This window comes from Schistocerca nitens, chromosome 3, assembly GCF_023898315.1.
Source record: "Schistocerca nitens isolate TAMUIC-IGC-003100 chromosome 3, iqSchNite1.1, whole genome shotgun sequence".
Classification (NCBI taxonomy): Eukaryota; Metazoa; Arthropoda; class Insecta; order Orthoptera; family Acrididae; genus Schistocerca; species Schistocerca nitens.
In genome coordinates, this window is record NC_064616.1 from 764,698,907 (window position 1) to 764,724,456 (window position 25,550).

The 25,550-nt window shown below is 41.5% G+C and overlaps 1 protein-coding gene across 1 annotated transcript; it reads left to right on the plus strand.

Annotated features, from left to right (window-relative positions):
- Positions 1–946: 946 nt before the first annotated feature.
- Positions 947–23,988, plus strand: LOC126249420 (voltage-dependent calcium channel gamma-7 subunit-like). Its single transcript, XM_049951073.1, has 4 exons — positions 947–1,064; positions 8,594–8,901; positions 9,247–9,356; positions 23,937–23,988. The coding sequence occupies exons 1-4, from the start codon at positions 947–949 to the stop codon at positions 23,986–23,988; spliced, it is 588 nt and encodes a 195-aa protein (XP_049807030.1).
- Positions 23,989–25,550: the final 1,562 nt, after the last annotated feature.

Below are 25,550 nucleotides of genomic sequence, written 5' to 3' on the forward strand. Positions count from 1 at the left end.
CGTTCGGCCATCCTGGTTTAGGTCTTCCTTGATTTCCCTAAATCGTTTCAGGCAAATGCCGAGATGGTTTCTGTGAAAGGGCATGGCCGATTTTCTTCCCAATCTTTCCCTAATTCGAGCTTGTGCTCCGTCTCTAATGATCTCGTTGTCGACGGGACGTTACACACTAATCTCCTCCTCCTGCTCCGTCATAGTTACCTGAACTTGTCTCTATTTTGCTGGAAGAATGGTATAAGATTCCCTTGAAAGCCACACAGGACATGTATTTATCAATTCGACGACGACTGGAATTTGTTTTCAATGCCAACGGCTTTCCTACACCGTATTAGGTATGGTAATGTGTCGTCGGTTTGGCGTTTTAATATTTTCGTCCACACCATTATATTCGAAGAAATGTCACGTAATATGTCAAGTTGGATAAAATATGAAACAATGGGAACACAGGACTTGGCTGCTACTAGAGTAAATTCTGGTAATATACATTACTCATTTCTTTAATCGAAACGGTCAAGGGTCCAGTCCTTGAACGAAGGAACAAGATTACTTTAAAAAACGATTCGCTGCTGCTATTTTCTGTCGATATCTAGGCAAAATTTGTTTACGCTGAATTTTCAAAGTTATTCATGTTTTTACTCGAGTTGTATTGAAATTTACGCAGTTCGCAAACAGATGACAGATAAAATAACATCGCAAGTCACAATTTTACGAATTTCAATTAAGATGAAAGAAACACAGAAATTTAACTAGCTGTTTGTACTCACGTTGTATGAAAATCGTCTCAGAAGATTCGTCTTGTGGAATACATTGGTGGTGGAAAATTATTACGCTCAGGTATTTCCAACTTATAGTTAAGAAGCACCACTGCTAGTTTGCAGGTAAATTAAAGCAGCCTTTTGTGACATGGCTCTCTATAAACATTTTCTCTTTGTCTTTCTTCAGGCTTTCAATGCCGTTTGAAGCTGTGGGTCTGCTACTCATCCTAATCGCCACGCTGTTCGCCGTAATGGGACACTGCAGCTGTGACCACAAGATGCTCATCGCATGTGGACTCTACATCCTCGGAGGTATGTAACAATTTAATATGTCGCCAAAGAAGCCCATGTTCCTGGTTCTGGTCGTCCGATTACAATTTATAGTCGGTATAGGCACAGGAACGATTTATGAACTAGGCTCATAGGTAAGTATCATTGTTAATTATAGGGAGCAGTCAAATCAAAACGAGACGGATGGAAATGAAGTAAGTAAACCGTCCATTATTTCAAAAGTAATCGCCATAATTGTTAACACATTAATCGCACTGTGAGACAAGACGGTCAGTGTCTCCATGGAAAAATGTTTCTGGTTGCTTACGGAACCATGGAAATTTGAAAATTTGTGGTAAGTTCCCATCGGACTAAACTGCTGAGGTCATTGGTCCCTAGGCGTACATACTACTTAATCTGACTTAAACTAACTTACGCTAAAGACAACACACAAACCCATGCCCGAGGGAGGACTCGAACCTCCGACGCGATGAACCGCTCAAACCGGGAGCGTCCAATGCGCCGCAATGCGCCTACCCCGCGCACGGAATCATGATAGTACCCAGGTGTGCACCTCTTCGTCCAAAGCAAATTGATACCCACTGAAGTCTTTCTTCAGAGCTCTAAAAATTTGGAAATGGCATGAGATCAGGACTGTATACACGATGTGTAAGAGCTTTCCTGAGAAACTTGTGCAGCGTAGTCGAAACAACCTTGGCAAAATGTGGATCCGCCCACGGTACAGAAGTTTCGCTGGGAAGCCCTTACACATCCTCCATACAATCCCGATCTCTCCCCGTGCGATTTCCATATTTTTCCAGCTCTGAAGAAAGACATTCGTGGCCGTCGATTTGTTTCTGGCGAAGAAAAAAAAATTGTAAATTTGTGGTAAGATGTTATGGGACCGAACTGCTTAGGTCCCTAAGCTTACACACTACTTAATCTACCTTAAATTAATTAACTCTATGGACAACACACACACACACACACACATGCCCGAGGGAGGACTCGAACCTCCGACGGAGGGAAGCGCGCGGACCGTGACAAGACGCCCTAGACAGCGCGACTTCGGCCGCGCTGGATTAGCCGAGCGGTCTAAGGCGCTGCAGTCATTGACTGTGCGGCTGGTCCCGGCGGAGGTTCGAGTCCTCCCTCGGGCATGGGTGTGTGTGTTTGTCCTTAGGATAATTTAGATTAAGTAGTGTGAAGCTTAGGGACTGATGACCTTAGCAGTTAAGTCCTATAGGATTTCACAAACATTTGAACATTTTTGAACACCGCGCGGCTTCGGGCGAAGAAGTGTACGCCTTGGCACCACAAACATTTTCCCATGAAAGCACCCACCGTCTTGTCTCACAGTGGGATAAATGTGTTAACAGTTAGGCGAACACTTTTGAAATAATAAACACTGTACTTACGTTTTTTTTTTTTTTTTCATCTGTCTCGTTTTCATTTCAGTGCCCCTTATAATTCACTTCATTCCTCCACTTACGAACAAGCTGTAGTCCTTTTCACGTGTGTTATAAAAGTAGTTTAGGGAGTTTTGGAGTCGACATTATAATCTAAAGTTAAAATGTGAATTTTAGACTATTAGTCTCAGAGGTTTCGTAGGTAATGGTCCCACTTTTGGAGATAACCAGGTCAGAAAACTGACCCCTTTCGATTACTTTAATTCTTGCTCTTACTCAGTTCGTCCATTAGACGGAAACTACACTGCTAGCCATAAAAATTGTAATGCAGTGAAGACGACATACAAATGATTAGCATTTCACTTCAACTGTACAATGTGCGTAGGAATAACGCCATCTGTGTCCTGTGTAAAAAGAATTACACAACAGGTTTCTCATCATAAATACCATTTGAATGTTGTTTGTTTGTGATAAGATCGTATTATGCCTAGTGTAAGGAGGAGATATGTTTAGCAGCACGTGTCGGAGTTCGACGGAGGTAGCAACGAAGTCTATCGAAACTGCAGCGTATCATTCCACGATACTGCTGCTCGCGATGGTCGGGGCCACACGACTGTCATGTGAGTATGATGAAATGCATTATTACAGGACGGACGTACTCAAAGCCATGCTGGATCGCAGTGGCCTTGTGCAACTAGCTCCCGAGAGGACAGACGCTCGGCTATTCAGGATCTCACAAACATGTCCTGTACTTTGGATCAGGAAATGGACTTGTTTGCACAAGACAGGCATCTATACTAATATACCGAGAGAGGTGGCGTAGTTGATAGCGCGCTGTACCCGCGTTCGGAAGGACAACCATTCAAATCCGAGTCCAGACCTCGAGGTTTAGCTTTTTCCGTGATTTCCCGAAATCGCTTAAGGCAAATTCCGGGGGATAGTTACATTGAAAGGGGCGGCTGATATCCTTTCCATTCCTTCACTAATCCGAGCTTGCGATCCATCTCTAATGATCTTATTGTCGGCAGGGTGTTAAATACTGATCTCCTTCCCATGAGGATAGTATAACGACGACTGGAGCACCACGGACTGTAAGTCTCGCAGACAGTGGTGTGCCCAGTGACAACAATGGACACGAGCGTGATACTACGTCGTATTTTCGGACAAGTCCCAGTATGGCATACAGGACTACGAAGGACATACCCATGTGTGGAGGTTCCGTGGAAAACGAACGTTGACAGATTTCTTGCGTCACCGTCGTGCGGATCCAGCGCCAGGCGTGATGGTGTGAGTACACTAAACCTAGATCAGGCCTGGCCAAGATTTGTGCTCGCACTCTGCGATCGCAGCAGAGTGTGCACAGCACTCCTGCTTCGCCTAAGACTGCGCTATTCCGAGCAGGTGTGTAAGACGGCTATATGCGAAGTCTGCACGCGCCGGTAGCTTTTCAAGACGTCTTTGCAACATAGTGCAACTACTTATAAGAAGCGATTATTGCAGCATACTTTTACAAGCAGAATTTTGTCACGTATTTTTAATTTCAACTTTTTATCTTTTGGCTAAAGAAATAACTTTTATTACTTGATTAAATAAATACATTAGATGGGGCTAGTACGGTGAGCTGAACTCACTGATGTTGCTCTTGGCGTAACATTTTATTAAAGTCTTATAAATTCCTGGATTGGACAAACAGACCGTTGAGTTGGTCGCTACACTGTACGACTATCAGCTCAAGTTGGAAGTAATTAAGTACATTAGCAGCCAAAAGCGAGAACGGTCTGACAAATAAGTCAAAATCGGTCTTCAGTCGTGCAATGTCTTGAAACCTCTTTGAGAATTCATGATGAAATGTTTCAATTCCTGAAACGTAGTCACTCATGTATGGTCCACAAATTACTACCTTGAGTTACGGAAATGTTCCATATCACGAACTTGAAGCTGATTTTTCCATAAGATTACTTTTTGTTTGACAGCATCAATCTTATCTGCAATGTCTCTTACCAAATGATTCTCCCCTTATGTTAAGAGACTTCATGAGTAAAAATAATTTATGATGTCGATCATAAGGGATTTTGTCACCACTCTACTTTCTCTTCACCCAATTTTTTTCCTAATGGCCGTCTTCAGTTCAGCTGACATTTACTGTCGTTCGCCAGAAGACAAGTTGCTTCATATCGCCTTTGTGGCTGGTGTTGTAATGATGTTGCAAGAAGTTTTCTCAAGCTCATAACACTGTAATGGTTTATTAAGTACTTTGCGTGGCCTTTAAACTATGCAGAAAGTAAGGCAATTCCCATTTGGAGCTTAACGATGTGGCTTCTCTACTTTATCTTTCTTAGACAAGGGCGTAGACACCGTAGTATTGCAAACGCAGAAGGTTAATTTGATTTAACGCAAGTAGTACTGTTAGCGAACTGCTTGGCAAGTGACAAGGCGAGTGATTTGCTTTAGTCGCTTCTGGCTGCAGCCTTCATTTCCCTGTTCCTCCTAATACCTCAGCTCCTCTCTCCGCTGTTTTCGGAGCACTCAGCAGGAATGCAGACGGAGTTCACTCGCTCGTGGAGCGCTGCTTGACCAGGTCTGATTAACCAGTAATTTGGACAGCGGCGTTACATTTCCTGTGTGTAAAGGCCGATGGCTGTGCGTTGCCTTGTGTGTATCAGTGACATTATCTTTCAACAAGATAACACAATATTGCACGTTGCCTGTGCTGTCTTCACCTACCTCAGTAGAGAGGGTGTTCGACTGTTGCCCTGGACGGCATCTCATCCAGATCTCTCGTCCATTGAAAACATTTGGATATGGGTTGCCATGAAACAACCAGTCGCGATCGTCTGTTTGATGAATTCTGGTATAGAGTAGAAGCAGCACGGATTGATGTGCACTCATCTGTCACTGAAGCTCAGTTTGACTCGATTCAAGGCCAGATAGCAGCACAGTGCACTAAATTTTGAACCTCGTGTACTGCCAAATCGCATACAAATTTCATCGTGTATTCTTTGCACTATACTATATAGTATGTCCCACGAGGAAAGATCAATCGTCGGGGATGTGACAGGTACCATCATTCGACGCAAGAAAGTCAAGTACACAAGAAACAATTGTCTAGTAAACATGAGGTCTAAAATGCATACCTAAAGATCTATGAGCAGTTGTTCAGTGGAAGAGATGTGTCTCACGGTAGCGAAGTTGCACAAGGGTTCACAGCTCTTAAGGAATTCACTTAAGAGCCCATGTTCACTGGACATTTTGTTCTTTTTTGGTCCACACAACCACCTCACAAAATATGGAAAGCGAAGAGCTTCCAACAGAAGAAATTTATTTCACAGTATCAAAGATTAAGAGGCCAATGAGGTTCCGCGGTAGGTAACACACTGGACTCTCATTTGGGAGGATGACTGTTCAAACACGCGTCCGGCTACCCTGATTTAGATTTATAGTGGTTTCCCAGAATCGCTCCAGGCGAATGTCAGGACGGCTCTACCCTTCATTCGATCCCTGCGAAACCCTACATTTCAGCAGGATAATGCACGACCGCATGTTGCAGGTCCTGTACGGGCCTTTCTGGATACAGAAAATGTTCGACTGCTGCCCTGGCCAGCACATTCTCCAGATCTCTCACCAATTGAAAACCTCTGTTCAATGGTGGCCGAGCAACTGGCTCGTCACAATACGCCACTCAGTACTCTTGATGAACTGTGGCATCGTCGCGGTGGTCTAGCGGTTCTGGCGCTGCAGTCCGGAACCGCGGGACTGCTACGGTCGCAGGTTCGAATCCTGCCTTGGGCATGGGTGTGTGTGATGTCCTTAGGTTAGTTAGGTTTAAGTAGTTCTAAGTTCTAGGGGACTTATGACCTAAGATGTTGAGTCCCATAGTGCTCAGAGCCATTTGAGCCAACTGTGGCATCGTGTTGAAGCTGCATGGATAGCTGTACCTGTACACGCCATCCAAGCTCTGTTTGACTCAATGCCCAGGCGTATCAAGGCCGTTATTACGGCCAGAGGTTGTTATTCTGGGTACTGATTTCTCGGGATCTATGCACCCAAATTGCGAGAAAATGTAATCACTTGTCAGTTCTAGTATAATATATTTGTCCAATCAATACCCGTTTATCATCTGCATTTCTTCTTGGTGTAGCAATTTTAATGGCCAGTAGTGTATTTGGTTTCAGGCAGAACCCATTTCACCAGATACAAAGTGGTGTTTTTAACTTGTAACATATTGCCACTAGATCAGTGAATATCTGAAGATGTTTGCGTGTGGAGAGCAAAACCAACACAGTAAACCAAATAATACGCGACCTGTGGTGCGTTCTGTACTTTAATTACAACGTCCACTGTGTCCCCTGCGGGTGATGTCTGCGTTTGCTAATTCTCGTTGTTCCCTAAGCCCGCAGACAAACACTGCCTAATCGTCTCCCTGATTTGATTCATTATAAATGGTTTTTCAAAGCCTGCGACTGTAGATATAATAAGTTTGTTTATAAATAAATAAATCTTCTGCTACCAGTCACGATTTTTCTTTATTTTACTATTCGCACTACGCGTTTCGAGAAATAATTCCCATTTTCAAGTGCGTTTTTTGGTGTGTATTAAGTGTAATACATAAGAAACGCGCGATTTTTAGTTGGGTATCAATTCTTTTTGTGAGGTTAGTGGCTAAAATTTAGAAGAATTTGTACTTACAGTTTTCTAATGGTCCATTTGTATAGAGTCTCACACACACTTAACATCACACACAACTTGTTGTACACTTTACACATCGAAAATATCTTATATAAACAAGACAGTTACAAAGATCTACTTACAGGTAGTCCACAGTTTAAATTTTGGCTATGCTCTTAGGCGTGATGCTTTTGGATTCATACATGTAAGGTATTTCTTTTCAGTTTCTGTCAACAGGAAATGTGTGTTCTTTAATTGTACCTGTAAGAAGATCTTTGTAACTGTTTTGTTTATGCAGGGTGTTACAAAAAGGTACGGCCAAACTTTCAGAAAACATTCCTCACACACAAAGAAAGAAAATATGTTATGTGGACATGTGTCCGGAAACGCTTACTTTCCGTGTTAGAGCTCCTTTTATTACTTCTCTTCAAATCACTTTAATCATGGAATGGAAACACACAGCAACAGAGCGTACCAGCGTGACTTCAAACACTTTGTTACAGGAAATGTTCAAAATGTCCTCCGTTAGAGAGGATACACGCATCCACCCTCCGTCGCATGGAATCCCTGACGCGCTGATGCAGCCCTGGAGAACGGCGTATTGTATCACAGCCGTCCACAATACGAGCACGAAGAGTCTCTACATTTGGTACCGGGGTTGCGTAGACAAGAGCTTTCAAATGCCCCCATAAATGAAAGTCAAGAGGGTTGAGGTCACGAGAGCGTGGAGGCCATGGAATTGGTCCGCCTCTACCAATCCATCGGTCACCGAACCTGTTGTTGAGAAACGTACACTTCGACTGAAATGTGCAGGAGCTCCATCGTGCATGAACCACATGTTGTCTCGTACTTGTAAAGGCATAAGTTCTAGCAGCACAGGTAGAGTATCCCATATGAAATCATGGCGGTGAATCGAGGAAGTACAGTAAATACTGACGAAACTAAAATGAGCTCTAACATGGAAATTAAGCGTTTCCGGACACATCTCCACATAACATCTTTTCTTTATTTGTGTGTGAGGAATGTTTCCTGAACGTTTGGCCGTACCTTTTTGTAACACCCTCTATAAGATATTTTCGATGCGTAAAGTGTACAAGTTGTGTGTGATGTTAAGTGTGTGATAGACTCTATACAAATGGACCATTAGAAAACTGTAAGTACAAATTCTTCTAAATTTTAACCAGCAACCTCACAAAAAGAAATGATACCCAACTAAAAATCGCGTTTTTCTTATGTATTACAGTAAAAGTCGACAAAATGAAGGAGACTCACACACACTGACAACATCAAAAGAAATGGCTTAATACACACCAAAAAACGCACTTGAAAATGGGAATTATTTCTCGAAACGCGTCGTGCGAATAGTAAAATAAAGAAAAATATCGTGACTGGTAGCAGAAGATTTATTTATTTATAAACAAATCTAATCGTCTCCCGTTATAAGAGAGACGTTTCATTGGAAAGAGGAAACGGGACACAGAATTTCTCGGTGTTCAGGTCTCTCGCTGGGCGGGGGCCTGGTGGTGTTCGCGTCGGTGCTGAGCGACGCCTACCTGGAGCGCCCCCGCGGCACCCAGCAGGCGGCGCTGTTCGACTACCGTTACGGCTGGTCGTTCTTCGTGGCGTGCGCCTCCTTCCTGATGTCGGAGCTGGCGGCGCTGCTGTCGGTGACGGCCTACCTGCGCCGCTTCCCGTCCGTGGAGGAGATGGTGAGCGCCGCGGTGCCCGGCGCCGAGCGGCTGGTGCGTAACCTGTGGACGAGCCCGCGGGGCCTGTACGCCAAGCGGCCGCTGCTGCTGCCCGCCGCCGCCTCCGGGGCCGGCGCCGCCGCCGCGCCCGACGTCTGCTCCTCCAATCCCGCCAAGGAGGCGGCGGGAAGCCCGCAGCCGCGCCGCGACGCCGACGCCGCCGACGCCGACGCCGAGCGGCCGCTGGCCTCGCGCGCCCCGCCCGTCGCGCAGCCCGCCGCCGCCGTCGTCGCGGACACCGTCGCCGATTACGAGCTGGCGTCGGCCGCCGTCACCGTGCCGATCAAACTGATGGGCCCCCAGCAGAAGGCGCCGGAGCGCCTCGAAGACCCCGCCGCGGCGGGCGCGCAGCCCTCGGCGACGGCGACGCCGACGCCCACGCCGTTCCTGTTCGCGGAGCAGCTGCAGCAGCAGTTCGGAGGACAGTCGTTCCGGCCCGGCCGCTACGAGACGCTGCGGCCGCCCGCCAAGAAGAAGGCGGTGAACGTGAGCACGTTCAGCTCCCTGGAGCAGTACGACACGCCGCGCGGCTGGGGCGCCGCCGGGGCCGACCTGTGGCGCGCGCCGCCGCTGCAGCAGCCGCAGGAGCGCGCCTAGCCTCTGCTCGAGGCCGAGACGAGGCTATAGTCTCGGAACGCCCAGCTCTCCAGCGCTCCTCGTCTTCCTATAAACGTACTCAGTGAAAATCGTCCTTACTGACTGTGCCAGAGTAGCACACGTCCTCCGCCTCGTTCGTAGATTGCAGCAGTGTGCTCCTAGCTTCTTCGCTGCCATTGTGTGATCGTTCGACAAAACTGGACCAGCCGACGCTTCTAGGCCTACGTTCAGGTTCACAGTGGTTCATTCAAACCAGACTGTTTTCGAAGCGTATTCCCTAAATATCCAGTTCCGAGAACGTAATGAAATTATTGATGTGATAATCGTTATTAGATCAAACAACTCAAACAAATAGTGTTACATTTATGAAAGCACTTAGTCGTACATAACTAAGAATGGGCCGAAAAGCTCTTTTCGACACATTTAACTATAGCATTTTTTTGACTCGTACGATGTCAATGTGTTTAGAAAGGTGAATAAAAAGTCGGAGATGGACAGCCGCGCGGGATTAGCCGAGCGGTCTCAGGCGCTGCAGTCATGGACTGTGCGGCTGATCCCGGCAGAGGTTCGAGTCCTCCCTCGGGCATGGGTGCGTGTGTTTGTCCTTAGGATAATTTAGGTTAAGTAGTGTGTAAGCTTAGGGACTAATGACCTTAGCAGTTAAGTCCCATAAGATTTCACACACGTTTGAACATTTTTTTGGAGATGGGCACTGCTGGATAGAGAAGCAGGCAATGCAGAACATCACTGAACCTCGACATGTGTTGTTCTGGCCTTGAGTGCGAAGACTGTTTTGATGCAGCTCTCCATGTTACTATATCCTGACCTCTTCATCTCCGAATAACTTCTGCAAACTACATCTTTCTCAATCTGCTTACAATTTGATGCAGCTCTCCATGTTACTATATCCTGACCTCTTCATCTCCGAATAACTTCTGCAAACTACATCTTTCTGAATCTGCTTACTATATTCATCTCTTGATCTCCCTCTACGACTTTTAGCTCCCACATTTCTCCCCAATACTGAATTTGTGATCCCTTGATGTCTCAGAATGTGTCCTATCAAATAATCCTTTCATTTGATCAAGTTGTGCCACAAATTTCTTGTCTCTGTTCAGAACTTCTTCATAAATTACGTTATTGACCCATCTAATCTTCAGAATTCTCCTGTAGCACTCCATTTCGGAAGCTCTATTATCTTTTTATTTAAATTGTATATCGTCCATGTTTCACTTTCATAAATGGCTACACTGCAGACAAATACCCACAGAAAAGACTTCCTAAAACTTGAATCTTTCTCAGAAATGCTTTTCTTGCAGTTGCCAGTCTACATTTTATATCCTCTACTTCGTCCATCATCTGTTGTTTTGCTGCCCAGATGGCAAAAATCATCTACTACGTTAAGTGTCTCGTTTCCTAATGTGGGCCCCTTAGCATCACTTGAGTTAATTCGACTACATTCCATTACTCTCTTCCAATATAAGTCGTAGGGCCAGTATTTACTCGCTTGCTCATATGTTTCTGCGGAATCCAAATTGACCTTCCCCGACGTCTGCTTCTACCAGTTTCCCCATTCTTCTGTAAAGGATTCGTGTTAGTATTTTGCAATCAAGACTTATCAAACTGGTAGTTCGGTCATTTTCACACCATTCAGCAACTGATTTCCTTGGAATTGGAATTACTACATTCGTACATCTCGCACACGCGATGGAAGAGTTTTATCATGGCCGGCTCTCGTAATGATATCAGCAGTTCTGACGGAATATCGTCTACTCCCGGGGCTCTGTTTCGGCTTAGATCTTTCAGAGCTTTGACAGATCCTCCTCCTCATATTTATCTACGTCCAATTCTTTCCATAATATTGCTTTTAAGTTCATCTCCCTTGTATAGAGAGTCCATATACTCTTACTACCTATCAGCTTTCCGTCGCGCGGGATTAGCCGAGCGGTCTTGGGCGCTACAGTCATGGACTGTGGGGCTGGTCCCGGCGGAGGTTCGAGTCCTCCCTCGGGCCTGGGTGTGTGTGTTTGTCCTTAGGATAATTTAGGTTGAGTAGTGTGTAAGCTTAGGGACTGATGACCTTAGAAGTTAAGTCCCGTAAGATTTCACACACATTTGAACGTTTTTTTATCAGCTTTCCCTTCTATGCGTAGGACAGGTTTACCATCTGAGCTCTTGACATCAGTATAGCTGCTTCTATTTTCCCCAAAGGCCTGTTTAATTTTCGCGAAGACAGTATCTATTTTTCACCTAGTCAAATATTCTTCTATATCCTTACAGTTGTCCTCTATCCATTGCTGCTTAGAAATTTTGCACTTCCTGTCAGTCTCATCTTTCAAACGTTTGTATTCCCTTTCGCCTGCTTCTTTTGCTGCATTTTTAAAATTTCACCTTTCGTCAATTAAATTCAGTATCTCTTATGTTATCCAAGGATTTCTATTAGTCTTTGTCTTTTTACCTATTTGATCCTCTGCTACCTTCACTATTTATAGGTCTATGTCTTAAAGCTACCCAGGCGTCTTCTGCTGGTTTCCTTTCCCCTGTTCTAATCAGCTATTGTCTACTGCTCCCTCCGAAGCTCTCAGCAACCTCTGGTTCTTTCAACTCATCCGGTCCCATCTCCTTAATTTCCTACCTTTTTCCAATTTGTTCAGTTTTACTCTAAAGTTCATAATCAATAAATTGTGGCCAGAGTCCACATCTGCCCCTGGAAATATCTTAAAGTTTAAAATCTGGTTCCTAAGTCTAACTGTTTTATAATCAGTTTGAAACTTCCGGCATCTGCAGGTCTCTTCCACGTATACAGCCTTCTTTTATTATTCTTAAACCATGTGTCAGCGGTGATTAAATTATGTTCTGTCCAAAATTCTACCAGGCGGATTCCTCTACTTTTTTCCTTCTCTTCCTTTTTCTACTGTCGAATTCCAGTCCCCCCATCACTATTAAATTTTCGTTTCCTTTAACTATCTCAATAATTTCTTTTATCTCACCATACATTTCTTCAATCTCTTCACCACCTGCGAAGCTAGTTGGCATGTAAACTTCAGCTACTGAGGTAGGCGCGGGCTTCGTGTTTATCTTGGCTACGATAATGCGTTTAGTATGCTGTTCATAGCAGCTTAGCCGCATTTCTCCGCTCCTGCATTATCCTACCTGACTTTGTATTTGTAACCCCGTATTCTTCTGGGCAGAAGTCGTGTCCCTACTGCCACCGAACTTTACTAATCCCCATTATGTTTAGCTCCAGTCTGTCCATTTCCCTGTTTATATTTTCTAACCTACCTGCCCGGTTAAATGATCTAACATTCCACGCTCCGATCCGTAGATTGTCAGTTTTGTTTCTCCTGATGACGACATCTTCCTGACTAGTCCCCCCGCCCAGAGATCCGAATGTGGAACTGTTTCACCTCCGGAATATTTTACCCAAGAGGTTACCATCATCATTTAAACATACAACAGAGCTGCATGTCCAAGGGAAAAATTAGTTTCCACTTGCTTTCATTTCTTCGCAGTACCTGCACAGATCAGTCAGTCATCAAGACTATTGCCCCTGCAACTGCTGAAAAGGCCGCTACCCTACTTCACGAGCCACACGTGTGTCTACAATTTGTATCGCTGAGGCACGCAAGCCACCCTACCGTCGGAGAGTCCATGGTTCAGGACGGTTAGGGGGAGGGGGGGCAACCTCGACATAGTCACCCATAATTTCTTCAGGTGAATATCCACGATCTGGCTTTCCTGTGAAACTGTAGTGTTACAATGAGAGTGGTCCATCGTCTGGCATATATATTATATGTGAATGATGTCTGTTGTTTCGGAGATGCATGTCCGAAAAAACAGATAGCAATCACAGAGAAAGTATACGTCAGACGGCGTTGCAATATTTCAGTGCTGCTACATGAGTAGATGCGTGTCCGAAAGAACACACACCATTCATATATAATATGTACACCAGACGACGTTGCGGTGTTTCAGTGCACATGCACACTAGTATCTGAAGCCTTGCAGGAATAGAGCTGGGCTGCGAGCAAGTGGAGCAATGGATAGGGGGTGCTATTCTGTAGCGTGCGGCAACGGAGAACGCGCTCGGGTAGCCGACGTGGTTAAGGCGATCGCTCGTGTAAAGCGGGAAATCCGGGTTGTACTCCCGATCAGACACAAATATTCATCTGCCGCCCTAGAATTCGCTCAGTGCCCCACTGCAGCTAAATGTCTCAAATTTCTTTCGCAATTGAGATCATTTTGAAGAAAGAGCAGCATGTAGTGGAAAGGGATAGTAACAAATGCACCCAGAACTATTTATTGTGGAAAATCAAAACTATTTGCCATTCACTAATATGAGTTACCACCCTCCCCCTCTCCTTCCAGCTCAGATTCCTTGGTCCAGGGTACACTCTTGTCTACTCTCATCATAACTCTATATCTTCACAGGAACACCTTACCACCGCTAGTCAACTGAAGAAATTTTAGGTGACTATGTCGAGATTCAGTGATGTTCTCTGCTGTCTGCTTCTCTATTCAGCAGTGCCCTTCTCCCTTTTTGTCACGTTTCTAAACATATGGATATCGTAGGTACCAAAACAATGCTATAGCTAAATGTGTCCAGCAGAGTATTTCAGCATATTTTAGTTACGTACGACCAAGTGCGTTCATAAATGTAACACTATTTGTTTAGAAATTTTAGTTGTCTGTTTGATCTACCAGTAATTATTACATCAATAACTTCGTTATATTCTTGAAACTGATAAAGCCCATCAGGAAAGGGTTCTTTATGAAAGCTAGCACCTTCATTCATACTAATGCTAGACTGTAAATGAGCACCTGTGTGTCACATGCATTCCTTGTCTAAAGAATGAAACTTTCACTCTACCTTGGAGTGTACTTAGTTGTGAAACTTCCTAACAGTTTTAACACTGTGTGCCAGATTGGACATAGAACCCAGCTTTTTCTGAGCACTGCCTGTGAAAGGTGAGGGTTTGAACCTTGAATCCATATGTGATTTTAATATTCTTGGAAGTTTCGAATTTCTTGTGTTCTACTGAACTAGAGTATCCTTGAACCTAGTGCTGTAATCCCAAATGGTCCATGTTTGATTTGTATGAGTTTCATGACTGGAGAGAATGTGTGGTCATGAGCATACTTTCAATGAAATCAAAAATTGATAGTAGAGGCACGGTAATGGCTTTGACTAAAATGACAAGAAGTTTCCAATAAATGGGTCCACGCATTCGGGTAACAGAATTTCCTTTTTTTTTTTTTTACAACTTAATTTACTTTATCTAATGAACTTTAAACCTAGTGTGGTTCTTGCACTATAGTTCTAATTAAGCATAAATCATAAACCTTACCGCAGTACCCTCAAGACAACCTACTCTGAAAAATAAAAGTGCAAACATAATGTACATAAGGACTTATCACCACTCAGTGATTACCATGAAAGTGACTCAGTCAAAGTGCTTTCATTCTTTATCTAATTTGTCACGTACCTGATATTACAAATAAAAATCCAGACAATTTAGTAACTAACCATTCAAAAGTGCAGTTTATTAAAATTCAAACATCGTAGTTCCGAGTTGTATGTGACAGTTATGGCACATATATTTTTGTCACATACCATAATGGAAATTTCTTTACAGTTTAGACAATGGCATGTGAAAAGATATCCGTTTGCCAAATGGAAGAGATGATGAGCATGGTATAGGCACATAAAGGTGTTGCTAACTGTAGACCAGTTACAGAATTCACCATAGCCTAATACTTTGTACTTAAAGGGATGGTTTTATAGAATGTTTGAAACTGAAAGGTTGAGTACTGCGATCTCTAATGCATATGCATAATAAAATGATACTTCTAAGCATATAAAGGGAATATTTAAGAAGTATAGTGAAGTAAAGTCATCTGTTGAACACTAAAAGTTCATAATCTACTCTTCAACGGCTTACAAAGTATCATTCCAAGCTCATATTCCCCGATTTCATACTGGAATGATACCTTTCTTGATCTTTTACTTTTTCTGTCAATCAAATTCTTTACCATTACTACAATGGTTTCCATAGTATCCATTGTTTTAGATAATGTACAACAGTGAAATTACGTTACTAACTCATGCAGTCTGCAGTCAAAATATGTTTGTCATATACAAACAACATGTATCTGGCTCTCATTTTTTGATACTGTATTCTTAACAAGTTGCCACTTAGACTCATGCTCTGGTGAAACAGTTCCTCCATTAATATTTTTTATGTGTTTAACTATTTATGTAATACTGAATTTGGATTGTAAGAAGAAGTAAGTCACTGACATTTTTAAAAGTATGTGAATGAATGTTTCCACATAAAATTCGTTAGAAGAATTGATAATATTCTACATAACTGCTATGGTGCGAAAATATGTTGCAATATTGTTACAAGAGTGGAAGAACATACGCTGATGAGCCAAAACATTATGACCACCTGCGAAATAGCTTGTTTGACAGTCTTTGGAACGAAATACATCACAGAATCTGCGTACTAGGGATTCGACGATATGTCGGTAGGCTTGTGGTAGTACATGGCGCTAGATATCTACGCACAGGTCACGTAATTCTCGTAAATAACGGACCGCTGACTTACGTACGCGATGATGGTGCCCGATATAGATCCAGATGGGTTCCATAGGATTTACATCAAGCGAATTTGGTGGCCGAGACATCAACGTGAGATCACTATAATGCTGCTTAAATCACTGTAGCATGGTTCTGACTCCTAGATACGGACAATTATACTGCTGGAAGCTGACCTCATCGTCGGGGAACACATCACCATGAAGAGATGCAGGTAGTTTGCAGCTATCGCCGCGTCTTCGATTACCACCACATGTCCCATGCAAGCCCAGGATAATGTCTCTCATAGCATAATACTCCTCCCACCAGTCGACATCCTTGGCGCGCTGCAAGCTACGAGCCACCGTTCACCTTGATGACGGCGATTGTGGAGACGACCTGCGACACAGTGTAGCAAAACTGTGATTCACTTGAACAGCCGACACCTTTCCATTGATCGACGGTCGAATCCCGATGGTCCCGTGCCCAGCGCAATCGTAATTGACGATGTTGTTTGGTCAAAATGTGAACATATAGAGGTGGACCATTGCGGAGCTCCATGATCAACAACGTACGATCAACGGTGTGCTCCGAAACACTTGTGCGTGTACCAGCATTGTTCTCTTTCGGCAGATATGCCACAGATCGCCATTTATCCTACATTCTGCGGAGAGTCGTGAACGTCGAACCATTTAGCGCCTACTGGTAGTTTCACTGTCCTCCTACCTCTTTCCATAGATGCTCATGGCAGCAGCATGTGAACATCCGACCAACTTCACTGTTCTCGAGATACTAGTTCACAGGATCAGCGTAATAATAATCTGCCTTTGTAAAAGTCGCTTATCCAGTGGATTTTCAGATTTGCAACTCATATCTTCGCTAGGGTGATCTAAGTCCGTGTATGCTCCAATTCTGTTACCAAGTCATGTGCCCGTAGCGCCGTGAGCAGTGGTCATATGTTTTGGCTGATCAGTGTATTTGACAAGAATGAATACCAATAATTTGCTGCATACTATCTGTTATTTCATAGCCTTTACTTTCAATTAGGCACAGTTTGCAGTCAGTTTCCAGTTTCTTCCATACATATACACCATTCAGATTTGAAAACTGTGACCCCATGTGAGTTCTAGTTTCCTCGCATTCATAAATCATTTAGCACCTGGCCTGATCTTCTGTTTCTCGCATTTTAGACCCAGTAACATTGGACCAGTACAGATTTGTAGTAAAGGATTCTGAGTCTATGTGAAAAGCACTTCATCACACTGAATTACAGAAATAACTACAGGATCGTCTCCTTGCTTTTTTATATTACATATAGTGCTTTTGTGACCAACCTACTTCATCATATAGAAGCAATTATTTCTTGTCATTATAACGTACATGACAAAATTTCTTCATAAATGCTACTTTAAACATAATCATCAGGTGAAAGTATATCCTATTTCAAAATTTGTTTCTTTCAGTGTTACCCTTTTGATAATACTATATCAGCTGCTGGAGAAGAGGTCTGGAAAAAATTATTGTTTTAGATAATGAGATGGCTTATCCATTAATATGTAGCCAATGACTTCAGACAGTATAACATCATTCATTTAAATGAATAGTGCTGACAGCCAGGTAAACTGGACTCAGCCTTTATTACACTTTATTGGATATGAATATTTATTTATTTATTACAGAAATTATAATTTGAAAAATTTACAGTTGCGTGAATAACTATATCACACCAAGACTAATACTTATTATTATATCCAGCACCGTAAGTTTATTATCATGCTTGAATGTCAAATGTTATTGAAACAAGATTGTTTAGCATCGGCAAATATAAGATTTTACAAATCACTGGACATGAAAGTTGAAACTCTGATAATGACTCCATTGGATCACAAAACGATTTTCATATGGCATTTCAATGGCATCAGTCATCCTACAATGGCTCTCTCATACTTAACTATACGTGAGACACCTATCAAATATATATTAGAATTTTCTAAATACTTCACTATTTCTATAAAAATGTTTGTGAATGATGTGTATCTATTTCAAATGTAGTAGTTGAATTTACTTTTATCTGTAATCTAGTCGCATTATTCAATAAGTAGACAATGTTGTACTGTGGTTTTCTATCATCTTTGCAAGTATAATCATGAAAGACTTCTTGAAACATTACTATAAAAACAAATGTCTCTAAGCTGTATATAAAAAAAGCAAGTAATGGACACTTCACATTCAAAAACTGTGTTATGCAGTAAATGTGGCTTAAAGATTAAGACTATTTGTGTAAGTATTTTACAGTAACTGCTCTGGACATTTATAAACCAGAAAACTCCAGTGATGTATAAAATGAAAATGATTGGATGTTTGCAATGTTTTGAAGCTTGTTGGCAAGCTGTCAGCATACAGTAGTGTTTCATAGCATGACTGAGAACTCCCCCAACGCTAGTGCTTTGAGATATTTTTAAGCTTACTATTTTCTTCCATTTGTACACACAAAATGGCTCAAGTTGTCTGAAATAAAGAGGAAAAAACTAATTTGCAACTGTTATTTGATTCTAAATAAAAGTGAAGTAAACTGCAAGTACAAGGTAAGCTCTGCATAAATTCACACTGAAAATGACATACTGTAGTAAACTAAAAGCATATGCCAGATCCACATAATATCTACTTGATTATTCTGTAATTCACAATTAAATTCCCGGCAGAGGGTTCACTGAACCAGCTTTGAGGTATTTCTCTACCGTTCCACACTTGAACGTAGAGCAGGAGAAAACAAACTTTCTATGCGAGCTCTGATTTATATTATTTTATCATGATAATCAGTTCTTCCTACATGTGTGAGCGCAACTTTCGCAATCGGAGGAGAAAGTTGCTGACTGAAATTTCACAATAAGATCCTGTCGCAATGAAAAACGCCGTTATTTTAATGATTGCCACCCCAGTTCACCTATCATGTCCTTGGCACCCTTTCCCCTATTTCGTGATAATACGAAACGAACTGCCCTTCTTTGAACTGTTTCGATGTTCTCCATCAGCCTCATCTGATGCGGGTCCCACACCGCGCAGTGATAATGCTCCAGCAGAGGGCGGACAAGCGTAGTGTAAGCAGTCTTCTTAGTAGATATGTTACATTTTCAAAGTGTTTTGTCAGTAACTCACAGTCTTCGGTCTGCTTACCTACAACGTTATCTAGGTGATCATTCCAGCTAAAGCTATTTGCAATCGTAATCCTTAAGTACTTAGTTGAGTTTAGAACCTTTGGATTTGCGTAATTTATCATGTAACCGAAATTTAACAGATTTCTTTCAGTACTCATGCGGATAACTTCACAGTTTTCATTATTTAGTCAATTGCCACTTTACGCCCATACCGATATCTTGTCTAAATCATTTTGCGATTGGTTTCATTGATCTAACAATTTTAAAATATGGCAAACGACAGCATCATCAGCAAACAATCCAAGTAGGCAGCTCAGATTGTCTCCTATGTAATGTATGTAGATCACGAGCAGCAGAGGGCGTATAGAACTTCCCTGACGAACACCAGACATTACTTGTTTTACTCGATGACTTTCCGTCAGTTACTACGAGCAGTGACTTTTCTGACAGATAGAGAGATAAACCCACATTTAAGTTTCAACACACGGTGTTCAATCCTTCAAATAACGTAAATATGTCTCACGCCTCTGAAGATGCTTTTAGTAATTTATATCTCTTCTGCCGCTGGCATAAAGAGAAATATTAGTCAGTGCTGAAAAACTAAATGTAATATCAAGTATTGGATAGTTAGATTCTATTACAAATAGTCATAACATGAGTTGACTGAAAATTTAAGAAGTAATAGTGCTGATATAGTGAACTGTTTACCACACTTCCTCCATGAGTCTCAGTAATGGCATGGACATAACACCAATATTTCATTTTCCCCACATATAATCTTTGTGCCCATACAAGAAAAGCTCTTATGCTAGAATAGCTATCTAAGAGTTGAACTCTTACAACTGACCATTTTTCACTCAAATCCCTTTCATAACTCAACAATAATCCATCAATTCCTTTTGGGTGCATCATTCTTGTTGTATATCCATTATGACTCATGTATTTTCAGAAGTTTGTTGATCTCACACAAACAATGCTAGTTCCCTTTTGATTTAATATATTGCTCTGCTTCTTAGTAGGGCGTAGTCTCTTGAAAACGTATGATAGTGGGATAGAACTGTTCATTGCTATGAATCAATGTGAATGACAAAAATGTGACAGTATTGTGAATCTCTGGGTAGAAAGTGAAAGGGGGTCCTGGCTGCATAGCTATTCCCTTAAACCTTAAAACCAAATTTGAAGTCATACCTATTGCTGAGAATACGTTTGAGCGTTGGGACTGAGGGCGATTACCTTGGAAGCTTTGGACAACAAAGAAGTATGGTTGCTAGTCACTGAGACCTTCAGCATTAGGTGTGTGATGGAATTCCTCAGGGAAATAGCAGACAGACTTCGAAGAATGGCAGTTGCCTACTTGATATATTTAGTGGGGGGGGGGGGGGGGAGTGTCATCTAAGATCTGGAGAAGGCTGAATGCACAGGGTGCAGCTGACTGCAAATCATGGCTCACACTGGCACGAATAATGCCCAACATTTGGAATGGGAGGCCATTCTTGATTCTTACAAGTAGCTGGCGGAATTGGTAAAATCAGATAACTTTGCATTTTGCATGTGAATTGTAAGCTGAGTTAGCACTATGCAGCATTGTTTGTAAAACTGATCGTGGTCGTCTGGTTTGTAGCTGAGTGCAGGGCTTAAATAAGAGGTCAGATGATTCTTTAATGCCCTAGATGAGGATTTATCAACATCCACTATAAAATGGAAAACTATAGAACCTCCCCTCCCCCAACAGCTTATATTCACTCTAAAGACAGGAAGTGATTACAATGGTAGCCAAATATGTATGGTGTACACATATGGATTCTTGTGAAAAAGTAACCACTCCTCAGACCCAATAAAAAATTAGTTACTGGTTTTGAATAGGAGAGCATTTCACCCCATTTACTACAGAATTATTTCAGATGAGAGAATCGGATAGTTGCAAGAGAGTCCATGGAGAGGTCTCGGGAAAGTCTTGCTTATAAACTCTAACATTCGTAATGCCAGTACTAGGAATAGAAAGCTGGGTTAAACTGGAAGTAAATAGCACCGAAATTTTTATTTCTGACTGGAATGTAAATTACAAAAATGGGTTTGATCCAGGTGGTGGAGGGATGTTTATCGCTGTAAATAATGTCAATATCTAGTGTGATAATCTTGAATTGAATTGAATTGAATTTGATTTGATAGGATTACATAGCGTACAGTGAGTGTACATGTAAAACATGACACGTCAAAAATAGAAGACATTTATTATCACATACTTCCTAATCATTTTTCTTACATTCTAACACCACTGATTATAAGAAATAACTGCCGAGAATTCTTCCGGGTTGTATAGCCATGGTCCATGGAACTCTTCTATCCCTGACGTTTCGTCCAAAACTACGTTGGACATTTTCTTTTTTTTTCCTTTGGTAATGTGAACACCTTTTTATTTCTTGAATGTTTCATTTTCCCAATACCATCACTCCATACTACAGGTATGGTTCGAAAAGTCCTTGGTATACTGCACATAAGCTGTTTGTATACTGTGATAGCTGCCTCATTATGAATATGACGGAGCTGCGTTTATTACAGCCGGAATTAATATGTTGTTTCCATTTCAGTTCGTTATCCACAGTAATACCTAAGAGTCTAGTGTATTACGCTTCTTCCAGACTCATTTCATCCACCTCTAACCCATGTGCACAGCCTTCTCTTTATTTCTGAACACTGCATACATAATCTTTTTTTTAGATTTATAACAAGTCCATTTTCCAGGAGCCACTGAGCTGTGGTGTTTGCAGACAAGTGTGCTCTTCTCTCAAGCTGTACCACATTTTGATCACTGTTCAGTATTGTCATGTCATCTGCATACAATATTTTCTTCTCTCTCTCTTCAACACCTATGTCATTAACAAGCAGATTAAACAGCAATGGCCCGATTGGGGATCCTTGCAGCACCCCATATTTGATGGCTTTGGTTTCTGACTGATATGCATTCCCTATTGGTACATATTGTTTCCTGTTGCAAGAGTATAATTCTATCCACTCTCCTGCTTGCCTTCGGATACCATAGTTTTCCAACTCTCTTATCAGTATTTCAGGAGAGCTCCAGAAACATTGCAGATACAACTTGTTTTTCGTCTAAGGAATCTATAATATATTCTGTCAGTCTAGCAATCGCTGATTCTGTAGATTTATTCTTCCTGAAACCGTTCTGTGATGGTATAAGAATGTTGTATTTGTCCAGATAATCAACTAATATGTTATACATAAGTATATCCAGGATTTCTGGGGAACCTGATATCATTTAAACTGGCCTGTAGTTGTTGGGGTCTGAGCACTATGGGACTTAAAATCTAAGGTCATCAGTCCCCTAGAACTTAGAACTACTTAAACCTAACTAACCTAAGGACATCACACACATCCATGCCCGAGGCAGGACTCGAACCTGCGACCGTAGCGGTCGCGCGGTTCCAGACTGAAGCGCCTAGAACCGCTCGGCCACACCGGCCGTCTGGGGTCATTCTCATCCCCTTTCTTGTACACTGTTACCACGCTACTTATCTTCAGTTTTTCTGGAAATATTCCATCTCTAAAAGACCTGTTTGCCATATCCAGCATTGGTGAGATTATTTCCTCACTTACTTGTTTTATTCTATGATTCGATATTTCGTCATCACGAGCTGATTCCTTAGACTTCAGCTTTTGTGTAGTTTTCTTCAATTCATCTTCTGTGACTGGTTTCAAGAACATGGTTCTGTTTACTTTTTTAATAACTAACCTTCTTTAGTGGACTATTTCATTCAAATTTTAAGTTCTCTATCACATTTATATAGTTATCATTGCGTATGTTAGCTATTTCTCTACCGCCTGTAACCACTATGTTGTCTATTTTCATTGACCTGACATCTCTTCCATTTTCTCGATCAAGCTTTTTCATTTAGTTCACCATTAATTCCAAGCTGCCTGTTTTTTGAGTTCATTATGGTGGCATCAACTGCTCTTGCTTTTAGGTCTCTTACTATTTTTCTATACTTTATTCGTAGCATTTTGTAATTTTCAGCTTCACCCCTCCGTCTCAGATCCTGCAACTTTCTTTGCAGTTCTGTTATGTCACTGGTTATCCACTTTGTCTGATCCTGCATCTTTTCTCCTGTCTTTACTTTGGCGAATGCTACATAAAATTTAGCGAATGAATCATACTTTTCATTTGCATTCTGCACCTATTGGGTTTCATTCCAGGTTTCCCTGCTTAATATTGTTCTAAATATATTAATATTTTGCTCACTTATGTTCCTGATTTCTTTGGTTGTTTGCTTTGGTTCTTATTCTACGTCTTTATTAATGTGGAAGCAGATCAGCTGTCTATGACAATCAGGTATTTCTGTTTGTACTACATATATCTCATAGCTACACCTACTGATATTAGTAATGATGTTGTCAATAACTGTCTGACTCTGAAAAGTCACGCTTATTGGTGCGGATATTGGCGTCTTAATATTGTATTGTATTAACAATTCTTCAAAATCTTGTCTTGGTTTCGATTCTTTTCCCATATCAGTTTTGAAGTCTCCACATATAACGATGTTTTCCTCATATTCTTTCTTAGTAAGTTTGCAATTTTTTTCATAAATATGTTAATCTTGCCACTTGGTGATCTGTACACACAAAACAATCTAAAATCATCAGTCACTACATCACTACACCAATAATTTCAAAGTCTTTTTCTCTAGCTGTGAGTAATCCCACAACTTTAGTGTTTGCAGTTTTTAGGGACTTTCCTCTTTCAATAGATATGGAAACTCCATCACCTTCATGTTTAGATCTACAGAAGTAACTGGATAAGATATAGACATTTATTGTCAAGTTAACGATCTGACCTTCAGTTAGACCATGTTCACTGATACATAGTATGACTGGGTGTATATCACCTAGGACTACTTCTGCTTCCAGTTTTTTGTTACCAATATATTGAATTTCTGATGCAGTACTTTTATGCAACTTTTCTTTTTTTGTCTTACGTGTTCTGGGTTGCGTTCTGAGAGCATATTCTGCAGTACCTCCTTTTTTGTGTGGTGTTTATATTTTTTTCAGCTGCAGCAATTGATTTTTCATCCCCATCAGGCCATATTAAGTTTCCTTTGCTTCTGATTTTTTGCATGCACCTGTAAACATTTTAATGACTGTTACAGATCCTAATCTGTTTAAACGCATGCCATCCTTCCCCAGGCAGTTTTCACATAGAAATTTGTTTGGGTCTATGAAAACTGCTCCAAGATGATAACACTGTTCTTTGACAGCATAATTTATTTTAGAGGTATATTTGCACTCAGTGACCTTTTTATGATTCCGCTAAGTATCACCGAAATCCCTCATAGATACTTCTTGCCGTATGAATCATATTTCGTGTTTCGATAATTATGTCTTCTTCGCTGATGCTTCTTAACGAATTTGTTCCAACGTTTATAAAGACAACACTGTAATTAGTCTTGGTTCCAGAATCTGGTTTTGTATTCGTTTGTTATGAATTTACCATATTTTTAAAATGTTTGCCAAGTTGTTGCATTCTAATTCTCGATCTGACGTCGATTTTGCAGTTGGGGACAGCGATATTTTTCAGCAACGAATCGCTAATTATTAGAAACTCATTTACGTCCCCTTGCATAACTACAGCCTTTTCTTATATTGTAGGCCTCCATCCTTCATTTATATTTATCTGCAAGTTTTTGCTTGCTGAGTTTATCGTGACATCGGAAACGCTGGTTGTGTTGTTTGTAGGGTTCTTAGGCGCACATGTATTTTCCCGGTCTTGCTTTTCCGTTTGATTTATTTCGCACACATAGCACTGCTTTTTACGCATTAATCTATAATTTTCTTTCTTTATAGTCAATATATCCGTTTTTATTGTTTCAATGCAACTTTGTTGTAGATTTATGACTTCGTTTTCCGAGTCCACTGCACTTAAAAAGATACGCCGTTTCGTCACGTAAACAGCCGTGGCATGTCCAGGGAAAAATCATCACTGATGGATTTCATATTAACGATGTGTAACCAGAAGTTGCACTTTTACGCCTAAAACACATTTGATCACTCGCTTTTCACATTCTCTACGCGAATAACTGTTTATTTTTTGCCTTTTTAACGAGAGCGAAATATCACTACACTTTCCTATCGGCGCCATCTTGCGTGTAATTATTAAGGATTGTGTACGCAAAATAATTTGACTGCAGATAAGTATTCAAGATGGATCAAATATGGTAATAGGTTACTCCTACCTCCAGAAATGTAGAGACGAAATATTTCAGGGAAAATTTGGAAAATTTATTGAGAACAAGCATTGCCTGCAGGGGAAAATTAGTGACTGTTGAAATTAAGTTTTTCAGGACAGCCACAAGTTACACTCAGTA